General features: G+C 47.4%; 2 protein-coding genes across 3 annotated transcripts in view; one reads left to right on the top strand and one right to left on the bottom strand.

The window, feature by feature from the left end:
* CDCA7L (cell division cycle associated 7 like) overlaps positions 1–2,936 on the top strand; it is a 33,710-nt gene extending 30,774 nt beyond the window's left edge. For both annotated transcript variants that reach the window (XM_080663817.1, XM_080663818.1), the window contains exons 8-10: positions 61–210; positions 1,025–1,161; positions 1,594–2,936. In XM_080663817.1, the coding sequence (XP_080519943.1) occupies positions 61–210; positions 1,025–1,161; positions 1,594–1,624 (318 nt within the window). In that variant the 3' untranslated portion in view covers positions 1,625–2,936. The remainder of the gene's footprint in view (positions 1–60; positions 211–1,024; positions 1,162–1,593) is intronic.
* The window catches only part of DNAH11 (dynein axonemal heavy chain 11), a 196,777-nt gene continuing 186,223 nt past the window's right edge, over positions 2,083–12,636 (bottom strand). Inside the window, exons 76-83 of the mRNA XM_080663816.1 lie at positions 12,630–12,636; positions 9,023–9,268; positions 6,912–7,094; positions 6,721–6,836; positions 4,730–4,842; positions 4,090–4,230; positions 2,568–2,849; positions 2,083–2,207 (exon numbers count right to left, since the gene is read on the bottom strand). The exon at positions 12,630–12,636 is cut by the window's right edge and continues 113 nt beyond it. Coding sequence (XP_080519942.1) covers positions 2,602–2,849; positions 4,090–4,230; positions 4,730–4,842; positions 6,721–6,836; positions 6,912–7,094; positions 9,023–9,268; positions 12,630–12,636 — 1,054 coding nt within the window. The 3' untranslated portion in view covers positions 2,083–2,207; positions 2,568–2,601. The remainder of the gene's footprint in view (positions 2,208–2,567; positions 2,850–4,089; positions 4,231–4,729; positions 4,843–6,720; positions 6,837–6,911; positions 7,095–9,022; positions 9,269–12,629) is intronic.

Below are 12,636 nucleotides of genomic sequence, written 5' to 3'. Positions count from 1 at the left end.
GGCCTCGTGGGCATCGCCCCGGGATTCCGTGCTCAGCCTCTCACCACCTTCTCCCCTCAGGGTAACACGTGCCATCAGTGTCGGCAGAAGACCATCGACACCAAGACGGTGTGTCGGAACCAGAGCTGCGGTGGCGTGCGGGGGCAGTTTTGTGGGCCGTGCCTGCGGAATCGCTACGGGGAGGACGTGAGATCGGCGCTGCTGGACCCGGTAGGAGCAGTGTGCGCGTTTGCCATGAGTGGTATTGGCGACGGGGAGCTTGCCAGTGGGGCTCCCTGGACCCTTTTGTCGAGGACCAGTAGCTGCAGAGCCCTGAACCCTCCGTTCTCTCTGCATCTTAAGATACTGGGAGAAATGAAGACGCGGGTTTCCTTCTGGAAAGGGAGTGGGCTGACCCGTGGATAGGATAGGAGACAAGGCTGCTCTGGGCTTTCCAGGGTCAGCCAGGCTTGCTTACAGTGGTCAGGTTCAGCGAGGCACTGCTTTGTGTGCCCGGCCCTGCTCTGAGGTTTCACATCAGTTAATGCATTTACCCTTATGAAGCAGGTCTATAACCTCCCTATGCCTTGGTTCCTTCTGTAAAGTGAGCAGCATGGTTAGTAAGTCTGACCTCGAACCTGGGGCTTCTGTGCTTGTACCCTCTTGTACGGCAGTCATGGGGTAGATACACTGTCCCTAATTTGCAGATGACGATAAACTGCCACTCAGGTGACGTGATTTAACCACAGGCACGCAGATGGGAAGTGGAAACCCTAGCGTTCACACCCAGGTCTTACTGATCTGCTTTTTTACCAGCATCTACTGGTTATGCTAGCTGGCCTAAAACCAACATTTTCCAGTGTCTCTCCATGTGTGATATTGGGGGATCAAACTTTCTGGGCCTTTTTGAGAGGAAGGAGACAGGTCATCCCCCCACCCCCACCCCAATGACCTAGATGAAAAGGTGGCAGGTGACCAGAGCCTGGAGGGGAGGCCCGCTGAACCAGGCCTGACAACATGGACGCCTGCCCTCATCTCCTCCTAGGGGTGGATGTGCCCTCCCTGCCGGGGGATCTGCAATTGCAGTTACTGTCGGAAGCGCGATGGCCGCTGTGCCACGGGGATCCTTATTCATCTGGCCAAGTTTTACGGTTATAACAACGTCAAGGAGTATCTGGAGAGGTAAGTCTCACAAATCAGAACAGGTGGCAGACACTCGAGGCAGGTCGTGGTTGCCTTGTTTCAGGCTGATTCTTACAGTCCACCTGGAATGTAGCTCTTTGCATCGGAGAGACTCAGGCCTGATGTTTTCCCTGTTAGGAAGTTTCCTCCTTTGCTAGGATTTTCAATGTGGGGCTGCCTGTGTAATACAGAAACGGAGTGTACGAGGCAGCCTTGACCCTACTGGGCAGAGAAGAGAGGTTTGGGGGATGCAGGACGAGGAGATGGAATTGTGGTTCCCAATAAATTTGAAAAGCACAGTTTCAGAATGAGACAAACCCCAGCTGGGGCCTGCCTCCAATGAAGCAGGAGTCAGGCCTGCTCGTAAGATCTCAGGGCTTTGTGCTCCTACCCCTCATATTAATTCCTTATCACACGCCTTCCTTTTCTCAGCTTACAAAAGCAGCTGGTAGAAGACAATTAGGAGGAAGAACCACCAGCCAACTCGTCTTTGTGTATTCCACCAGCAAGACATGCCTACGATTTCTTACCGTTGTGTTTTTATAAAGAAATTCTTTGTAGATCTAAATACTACTTTTTGTTAAGATTGTTTATATGCTTACAAAGATATCTCAGGAAGACAGCTAAGCACCTTGAGGAATCTTATATACACAGGTTAATGATTAGAAAGCAGCTACAGTTCAGGTAAGTTCCGGAGAAAACCTTGTATAAGCAGCTCTTGCCTTAGACACTGTTTAATTACAGATGCTGCCTTGACCTTTTACCTCCCAGTTAGTAACTCTAGGCCACGTTGTTACAGCACCTTCAGTTTACCTTATCCTGACCAATCGTTCAAACCACCTAGTGTAACCTGCTCTGGGTGATTGGAAATTCCTATTGCAGAACGTTCCCCTAAATTACAAAGTGCAATTAACCACAGATGAGAGTACTAGAGTTTTCGTTTTTATTAAAACTTGAATGAACAAAAAGTGGACTGTCACGTTACCGACACTGGAGGCCTCGGAGCGTCCGCCTCTTCATTCAGGATTGCCTGGGGCCAGTTGCTTCTATATTTTAAAAGAATGTAAGAGCTAATTTTTAATTTAAGGAGATTTTGTTTACTATCTTACAAGAACTAAAATCCCGCTTACTGACCAGGAGTCTTCCAACCCCTTTGTTTTTGAGGTGGTATTTTCAATGGGAGCGACACTGTTCTGGGGAAAGCTAAACATTATTGAACATGTTCTGACTAGGTTTCCAAGCATTTCTTTCTACGTTTGCCTCTTTCTCTTCCCCACTTTTTAAGGATGGTGTTTAAGAAAAGTTAATGCACAGTTACTTAAAAGTTACAGAAGCTGGAATGTTTTATGCCTCTCAGTAGAATAGATGTGCAGGAGAACAGCGCAATGACAATGAAAAATCCTCACTGTGTTCGCCGGGCCTGGAGGAGTGAGGTCCCATCTACGCCTCCAGCAGCAGAGCCACGCCTGCCAGGACCCACTTGGCCGTCTTCTCTTTGCTCCTCAACCTGAAGGTCCAGATGTAGTTGGGGCCCCTCATTTTGGTTTTGTACACAGGGCACTCATAGGTGTGTTTGGTTTCCTGTCTGTCCATGGGTATGGCTTTTGCAAAGATGACTGGCATCGCCGATGTCAGCTCCTTGAGGCGGGCTTCAGCAATGGTTCCGGACTGGGTGTCCCATCTCGCACCTACAGCAAAAAGAACGCAAGGGTGGGACATGTTGGGCCGCATCTTGTAACTGTTGCAGGCAATAAATGTTCCCGTTTTGTCACGTTACTGCTTGTCGGTGACTTCCTGACTGAGCTATGAGAGGGAGGTTAAGATTCCTGCTCTCCACGTGCCACGCACACACGGTAAGCAGACCATTGCTCCTGAGCTTAACACCTACACTCTTAGGAAACGTAAATTTTATGAAAACAGATCCCATAACAATCCAGACACACTAAAGCACACTAGTTTGCCCTACCTCGAAAAGCAAAGTGCATTTGAATGCTATAGAATAAAAGACGCCGCCATCCAATTCGCCACATTCTCTCCCCACTGCCCTTTATCTTACACCGCATTCAGATACCTCATTCCCATCACCTGCCCTCAAACACGTGTACGTGTGGCACTTGCTCTAGAGTGAAAAAAGAGCATTTTGGCCAAGACTAGGACAGGCATTTCTGAAAGTGTTCTTCAGGTACAAATGCATAGGCAAATAAAATTGGAGAATATTGCATACTCCTCCCCTTAGAGCAGTGGTTCTCAACCTTCCTAATGCCGCGGCCCTTTAATACAGTTCCTCATGTTGTGGTGATCCCCAACCATAAAATTATTTTTGTTGCTACTGTTATGAATCGTAATGTAAATATCTGTTTTCCGATGGTCTTAGGCTCTACAGCAGCAGTTCTCAACCTGTGGGTCGCAACAGGGTCGCCTAAGACCATTGGAAAACACAGATATTTACATTACGATTCATAACAGTAGCAACATTACAGTTATGAAGTAGCAACGAAAATAATTTTACGGTTGGGGGTCCCCACAACATGAGGAACTGTACTAAAGGGCCGCGGCATTGGAAAGGTTGAGAACCACTGCCTTGGAGGTTTACAATGTGCATCGGCGTCTTAGAGGCGCGGAGAAGTCTTGCAGTAAAATAGTGCGAGGAAGACTTTGAATTGATTATATTGAAAAGCAAAATAATTTAAAGTCCGTGTGGGTTGTAAATGGTCCTGTGGTGGTAACGTCATACGTGGGCAAATCTAAGGGAAAGCCATCACCCCAAATGCCTTAAAATATGCTCACGCGGGATCCACATCTTGGCATTTAAATTTTTAAAAAGCAAGAAATGAGGTAGACGCCAACGCGAGGGAATGCTGAGAAAGGTCATTCCTTAGTGAGTGACCTTCCCGGTGCCCTGCGGGGGGTGCACCGTGGGGGGCCTACCTTCCAGGAAGAGCCCGTGCAGATAGGCGCCTTCCCTTGGGGGGTGGCCATAGTCGTCCTTGGTCTTTTTGGTGACGTCGACCGTCAGGCACATTTTATCCAGTGGCCACGCGTTTTTTCGAGCCATGGTCTGCATGATTGCTGCGGGAGGGGAGGCACAGGAATGCATGATAGTGTCCAGTTGTACGTAAGGTTCCGGAGCCACCAGCAAGCCGAGCACCTACTGAGGCTGCCTTGGTCCTGCCCAGTGTTGTTGGGTTCTGTGTGTTTGCCTGTGGCCACGTTAGAGCAAGGGCTGGTCCGCGAAGGCCGGGAGGACAACCTCGCAGCTTTTGGAAATGAGCTTTTACTGGACAGCCACGCCCATCGGGTCAGTACTGTCTGGTTGCTTGGGCACGGTCGTGGCAGGAATGTGTGGCCCTTGGCAGAAAACCTTTGCTAGAACGAACCACATCCCACCTCACTTGGCTGCTCCTGGGCCTCCTTCCCTTTGATGCTGTTCTGCCCGGAGTGCCACTCCCTCTGTCGCTCCTGCACCTTTTCTGTAATGGCCACCGCGTGAGGCCCGGTGAGCAGGGCGGGGAGGGCTACTCGGCAGGCTCTCTGCCGGGGGTGCGGTTCGGTGAGCAGCAGACCTTACCAGTTAAGAAGGACTGAGGGTTGAAGAGGCCAGAAAGCCACACCACAGCCGGGAGGGCGAGATCTTGCGTCCAAGTGTCCAGTTCTCGGCATCGCAAGAGGAGGTCGTTAAACCTGGTTCATAGAAGGTGGGAAGAAATCGGCCTGCGTTTTGTTTTCAGTACGGGAGACATTTCTCAGTAAGAAGGTGGGAAGAAATGGGCCTGCGTTTTATTTTTAGGACGATAGACATCTCTCAGTAAGATTAAGTAAGTGGACTGGGGAAGGGTGGTGGTAGCAAGGTACACCACTGAGAACCAGGGAAATCGTTACCCGATGATTTGCAGACTGTGGTCCCTTTAAAGGGGCTAGATTTTTTCCGGTAGAGATTGCGTATCTTACAGCTATTACTGTTAGGGACAAGAAACACAGGGAATATGGAAAATTTGTCTCCATTATCAAACAGTTATTTAGCTCCTCTTAGTGCTATGTGGTGACTATACCCAGGTGATCTGTGTAAGACCTGGGCTGACAGGTGCCAACATGGAACACGGAGGTACGTGCAGGCTGCGTAGGAAGACACAGGAGCGACCACCTGTGTGTGTCGGGGTGCGGAGGGGAAGGCTGCTATGATTGTTACTAGACGAGTTGCCGGGAAAGGCACAGAGAGCAGTAGAGCATTTGACAACAGCCTTCCCATGTGCGATAATTACCTGAAAGCAGGGAAGGTTATTACAAAGTTACTTTATCCATCACAGGCCTGGGGTTTGAGAAACTGCTGTTCTTACTCGGGTCCTTGCCTCTCAGCTGCAGTTATGCAAGGGAGGAAGTACCTGCAGTTTACCTCTGAGGAAGCATGAACGTCTTTGATAAAATTGAGTTGGAGGTTTAGGGAATGTGAAAGACGGCGGGGAAACAGCACAGAGAAGACAGCCCAGCAGAAAAGCCAGCAATACAGTTCTCCAGGGCGAGGGCCACGCTGGCTGGCCCTGAGTTTTTCTGAGTCCTGGTTTGGCTCAGAATGGCAAGGGAAGCAGGGCTGAACGGGAACCATCCCCACGGACCAGCTGCAGGAAAGGTCTGCCTGAGACCTGGGCCACCAGAAGGAAAGTTCCTGCAGCTGAGAACACGGCCCTGTGCCCTGCCCCATGTCAAACCCCCGATGTAGGGAAAACATACTTGAGGCTGTATAACAGGAAAAGGGCAACGGACGGGGAAAGCAGGGATGGAAAAAGACTTGCTTCAGCCAAACAATTTGCAGTAAGTTTTTTAAAAGGGAGTGATTCCTTGTATAAACAAGGTCACGGATTAGAAGTGATTAGGTAAGGAAAAGGAAATGAAATTATAAGATCTCAGAATAGAAAAAACTGGTAAAAAATTGAAGCAAAAAAGCGATGCAGCATGAGGTAGAACAATTTCAAAAAGCAAAAGATGGAAATAGAAATAGTGAAAATAAGATGAAATCTGAAACAACAAGTATTTACTAATACCATCCTAGGAGATTGAGTCGCAGCTCAGGCAGCTACCAACCACAGACCATTTGTAGCTCCTACTGGTGGCTCTGGCCTGGATCAAGCAAAGTCTGAAGCTGGAACTACCTGTGGGTTTTTCCGTCATATAAGCCAATCAACTTCTATTTAAAAATTGAAATTGAGGGTATATAATGACATGAGAGGAATTTCAAGTTGCCTCTCCTGGCCATAACAACAATTCCCCCAGTGAGGGAATTCTGTTACCTGCATTTTTCAGATGAGAAAATGAGAAATCAGGTCAGATATTTTGTCCAGGATCAAACAGCTAACAAGTAAGAGGTAGAATTTGAATCTTGCTCTGATCTTGACTTTTAATCTGTTTTTGCCTTTGAAACACAATTGAAACGGTGGTCGTTTGCACACTGAATGAGTATAGTCAAAAAGCACCATGTATAGCTCTTTGGGGCTGAACACTTCAGAACAATGAACTAGCTAGCATGGAGGCAGACAAAGGCAGTGGGAGCCTGGATGGGCAGCTTACCACTGGGCCAGGCCGTAGGTGGATGGGTAAGCCAGTTTGCTCCACGTGTCTGGCACCAGGTCGTAACTCAGCGCGGACTGCTGGGCTTCCACAGCAGGCGACGGCGTCAGCTCCCCCTTGCACGGAGAAAAAGGCCACCTCGTGACTACCTTCCGATGTGGGGAAGCCAGCTCTCACCCACTTCTACTTACCTTCAAACCAAGGTCTAACTGCTGAAGTGACACGTGGATTTCCCGTAGGAGAAGGTTCATCCTCTCACATTCTTGGAAGCAAACAAGAATGTAGGGGCTTCTATCTGAGGTTTTTTGCATGATCTCTGCCATGTTGAACTCTTCTGGGAGTTTCTCCAAGATGTCATCCAAGATATTCTTTACCTTAAATCATGAACACAAAGATTTAGCTCCTATTTCATTTTGGTCACAGTGACTATATCGCTTCTTTTGTTGTTGTTAAGTCCCAGAATATAACTCCCCCAAAACGCTAATGCCCAGGAGGTGGCATCCCCAGGAGTGGCACTGCCAGCTCCCCCAGTTCCCTTCTGCATCATAGCCGCCTCCTCCGTTCCCATCGGGAGGAGCACTATTTGCAGTTCATATAGGATTAGCATTTAGGGAATTTAAGAACTGTCATCAACTACACTTCATTTGTACGTAAAAATACAATCAGGAAATAGAACCCCCATGTTTAGGCATATTACGGTTTGTAATATGTTAAATAGTCATTTGAAAAGTCTTGCAAACCAAAGGTGCCCTTTAAGCTTGAGCTAATTTTGGTGACTCTGACACTGCCCTCTAACATATCTTAAAATTTGGGGAGCAATTTGGTGAACATTTTCAACAAGGAGGTCTCCATCTTCTCTTACGGTTGCCCTAAGAAATGAAAGGCTTATACATTGGATGTGTGTGTGGTTCTCTGATGTGCATATTTATTCCATCTAAGCCACGTTACCGTGCTCTGGAAAACCAACAAACACCTATAATAGAAGACTTGAGTATTGCCTGTCTTCAGCCTCAGACACTCTCCCTCTTTCCTTGCTTTCTCAGGTTACTGCCTATGGTGCCGACACCATGCTTGCAAGTTGCTTTCGCAGCCTGGCAGGTAACTTTGTCAGGCTCTGAAATCTTAAACTCGTTTATAACAGCAGCAGAGAGTCTGAAATGGTAGCCTGGACGTTGGGTAAAAGAATGGCTTTTGGAATCGGCTCGAACTTGGGTTTCCCTCATTGGCCCTTTTTGGCCGTTTGGCTTTGGGTTGTCCGTACGCTTATCTCTGAAATAAGGAGCCTGATACTATTCCGAGCGCTTTCTCTAGGGCCCAGCGTAAGCACCCAGTAGATGGTTATTGCTACAATCTTTTTGCCTATCTGGGGTGTTGAGGCATCTTTACCTCATTTGCTTTGCATTTTCTGGTAGCATGATCAGCTTCCTTGTTAGAAAGACAAATCAGAAAACTAGATGAAAAACGTCGTCTACCTCCCTCCTCCTATTCACAACTATACCTTTCCCCAAATGGATGAATTTTTACCTTGTTCATTTTCTTTTTTAAAAAACCTAACATTCACATGGAAGCTGTTAGTGTACAGAACACGATACCTTACAACAAATCCTATAGTTTCTAAATTACAAAGAAGTTCCTCAACAAATGGCCTTATGTCAATAAGTAATTGAAAAACTTTAAGAAATAATCCTGGAAGTTCCTGGGACCTTGCTATAATAAGATCTGACGGCTAGTGTGCTAACATCATGTCCTTTGCTCCAGCGATTCCACTTCTGAGTGTATTAGGAGTGGATATTTTGGGGAACTACCTTTGTTTATGGACATAATACTATACAAGGGTGTTCATGGCTGTGATATACATACTGAAAAACTAGAAACAACCCAGACGTCCGTCCTCCACAGGTTAAAGAACTGGATATCCATGTGACAGGATACTGAACAAAAAGAGCCATTGGTCAGTGCACACATGGATGAAACCCAAAAATGTAATGTGCAGTGGAAGGAGCCACACATTAATGAGTACATGGCTGTGTGGCTGTGTGTGTCTGAAGTTCAAACACAGGCAAAGCGAACCTATGGTGACGGAGGTATGGAGACCAGGTTACCCTTGGGCTGGAGGGGAGGGGTATATGGACCAGTAAGGAGCATGGGTATCCTTCTGGAGTATCGGAAACGTTCTGTATTTTGACCTGGGTGGTTACACGGGTGCATACAAAGGTAAAAACCCACGGAGTTGTACACCTGGGTTAGTGCACTGCACTGTGTATACGTTAGACCTCAATAGCGAAGACTAGGAAGACCTCACCTTGTCTTCTGTGGACGGCTCCAGCTCCTTGCTGACGAGTGCTTTCCTGGGCTGCGTCTCCAGCAAAGTTCTGAAGAGAGTGTTGGACGTCACTGTCAGGAACTCTATTTCCGCGTTTGGGTGGAGGCCGTACAGCGTGGGGCTTTCTGGAGGAAGTGTCTCCTCGACGTACTGGTGGTAGCCTGAGTAATCGGATAGGTTAGGTGGCGCTGCAAAGCCCGGTGCCAGCAGAAGCTCATCTTCAATCTTCGGCCACAAAGGAGAAATCGGTTATTCCACACAAAACGGGCATCGATCCGCCCTGGCTGGTGCAGCTCAGTGGATAGAGCACCTTCCAAGCCACCGAAGGGTTGCAGGTTCGATCCCCAGCCCTGGTCGGGGCTCATAATGGGAGGCAACCAATCCATGTGTCTCTCTCATGGATGTCTCACCCTCCACCTCCTCCCCACTCCTGCTCTTTCACTCTCTCTAAAAAAATAAAATGAAATAAAGTAACTGGGCATCCATCTTTGCTTCCTAAACACTGAGAAACTCTGCTAGGCAGTCCCAGTACACCACTGGATAGCAAGCTCTCTAAAAACGTTTGGCACCTCTTTCGTAATTGATCCTTCTGCTCTGTGGATGGCACCAAGCTGACCTCTGGGGAGGAGTCCAAGGAACACACTTGAAGCCGATCCCTAAGGAGACTCAGCCTGAAGTTTGCTTGGGGCAGCAGGATACACGCACAGCCAGGGAACAGCTGAGCCGCCCTGTTCACTGGCCACCGTGACACGTGCTTCCAGGCCGTGGTTCTCCCAAACAGCCCCATTTTGCGTCACTTGCCCGGCAGATGTTTGATTTTAATATTAATTCTGACTTCATTTCAGTAGGACCCTGTAGCTTATGCTTTCCCCGTACATACACTTTTCATAGCCCCGCTTCAGATTACATGTTGCACATGTACTTTATGAACAGGGACTTGAGTTCTCCCTCTGCTTTCAGGACCCTGCAAAGCCTTCGTACTCAAGGAGCTCCGTGAATCCTGCTTCAGTCCAGGCCTACCCCCTGCCCACTCCAGGGCGTTTATGAAAAGCTGCTTCCTGCTGATGGGCCTGGGTTACAAAGCTCTTTGCATGTGGCATCTGTCTTGCACGTGGGGGAGGGCAGTTTGAAAAGACGGTTATGCCTCAAAGAATCAATAGTTCTAAACAGACATTGCTCTCGAGAAGATACACACGTGGCCAAGCAGCACAAGAGAAGATGCTCAATATCATAATATTTAGGGAAATGCAAATCAAATCCACAAAGCCATACACTTCCCACGCACCAGGAAAAGGTAAAGAATATGGGCAATAAACGTGTTGGCAAGAATGTGGAGAGAACAGAATCCTCATACATGGCTGGTGGCTACAAAATGGTGCAGCCACTTTTGGAAATCGAACCAGCGACCCTTCGGTGCACAGGATGATGCTCAACTGAACCATACCACCCAGGGCTAATTTCACCAAAATCATTTTTAAAATATGGCAACTTACAGGTAACTAAACACCTTATTTTGCAGAAGTAATTTAAAGTATTACTTGTTTTGCGTTGCCAAGTACTCACTGTACATGAGAGAATATTAATAATTTCCTAACATTGAGACACTCTAAGGCTCACTCCCCGAGTGCAAATGCGTTTATCCAACAAGGAACTCACCCATCCTAACAGGACAATGTCACAGAGTATTCTGAGCAGCGTAACTTGAAACCCCATGTTGTTGATTGCTTTCTGGGCATAGTCCAATGCAACCAAAGATACAAATTTCCAAATAAGTTAACCAGTGTGAGAAGTGGCAAAAAGACGTCCGGCAGGTGCTGAAGTGTTAGATCAAGTTCCCATACTATAAACAGCATGAGCAGGAAACGTCTGCACGGGAACAGAGTAACGGCCCCACAGCCTCTGCCACGGAGTCACCCTTGCTTGACCTTCCTTTGGTGAGTTGAACAGGTAGGTAGTGCTGTCCAGAGAGGATGTGAGATTGCAGATGAAGCCTTCCCATCCTGAAAACCTCGCCAGATCTGCACCAAAATTTTTTAAAGGGCTAGCACACCCCTGGGATACCCCCCATCCCCCCGCTCTATCGTATTTCTTTTACAATTATTTGAATGGAAGTTCAGACTTGTGAAGGTTAATGGACGGTCTCGCTTGGCAACAGTAATTTGCTCCTTATCCTCAGGCCAAAGCCAGAGAGGACACATCAGCATGAGCTTCTCACTCTGCCCCCAACCTCCACCATCGAGCGGAGAAATCAGCCTCTGTAAAGGTCAGGCTCCACCACTGTTTATCTTTCCCGTCTCCATGGTAACCTGCTCCAGACCTCTTCTGAGGAGTGACCTGGGTTGTGTTAGACTGAAAGTGTCTTTCTGACCTGTGAAATTCTGCTCACTTAGAACTCAGGAAAGACCAGGAGACTCACCAGCAAAAGAAACTAACTTAAAGAACGGTCACATGGCAGGAAATTATTTTCCACCCCCCTGCATTGTTCCCAAATTGTTTAACATTATGTGCCCAATTTTCTAAATTAGACTGCAATACACCATGTTTTCTAATGCACAATTATATCATTTCTCAAAGTGGACTCTAGGAAGGTGATTGAAACTACAGAATATTTTTATGAGACGCAGTCCTCAGAGAAACGATAAACAGGAGGTTGCTCAAACTATTTTAAAAAATGGCCCTGCTCTAAACACAGTTGGTGTTTTATCCAACTGGGAGTCGAGATAACATGATGGAGGGCGTCCTGGGTTTCCAAGAAATAACCATGCGATGGCCATGAATTTGGAAACCTTTTGAGAGAGAGAGCATGAGAGAAATGTGGCCACCACTTGCAGCTACTTCAATGTGGGAAACAAGGACTGAGTCCTTTGGCCAGAAAGCACAGCCTGGTCATGAAGCACATGGGTGTTTGGTCTACACAGACACCGGGTTAGAAAGGTGAGAAATGGGCACAGGGTGCCTCATCTCGAAATGCCAGCACAGGGGTGCTCTTCCCGTGCCTCACAGAGGAAGAACTGGGTTTTCCAAGCACGTTTTTCTTGAGCTCGTATTTAGTTAGGGGTTAGTGGTTAACATTTAGAAGACTCATGGCTTCTGTGACAGGGAAAAATGATAAATTTCACTAATTTCAGAGTACTCCAACTGAAATCAATACACCTGTCTTCAGGCTAGAGCGCTTGCTTGCCCATGTTCACTGAGTGATCTGAGGCCAACTACTGGGTCTCAGTCTTTTTGTCTATAAAATGGGGTAACTGTCAGTTCTGCATACCTCACCCACTATTCCAAAGGCCAGTGAGTCGGTGTGTGTGAGATTGCTTCACCTGGGCACAGAAATCACCTGTCAAAACACAGATTCTGATCCTCTATGTCTGGGACGCGGCCCAAGACCCTGCATTTCGAACACATGTCCAGCTCCCACGAAGGTGAGCCAGAACGCATTCACAGAAAGCCGGGAATCCTCCATAACATCTCCAAGAATTACTTATACATCACAATTTTCAGAGTCACTCTATCTTCCACATACATACCTCTGTGCAATAATAATTCTCACCAGAAGTCTCTCCTCAGTGAGTTTTTAAAAATGTCTTACCAGAGAT

This window comes from Plecotus auritus (genome assembly GCF_963455305.1).
Source record: "Plecotus auritus genome assembly, chromosome: 4".
Taxonomy (NCBI): Eukaryota; Metazoa; Chordata; class Mammalia; order Chiroptera; family Vespertilionidae; genus Plecotus; species Plecotus auritus.
Note: the sequence above shows the minus strand (reverse complement) of the source record. Positions and strands in the feature narration are given on the sequence as shown.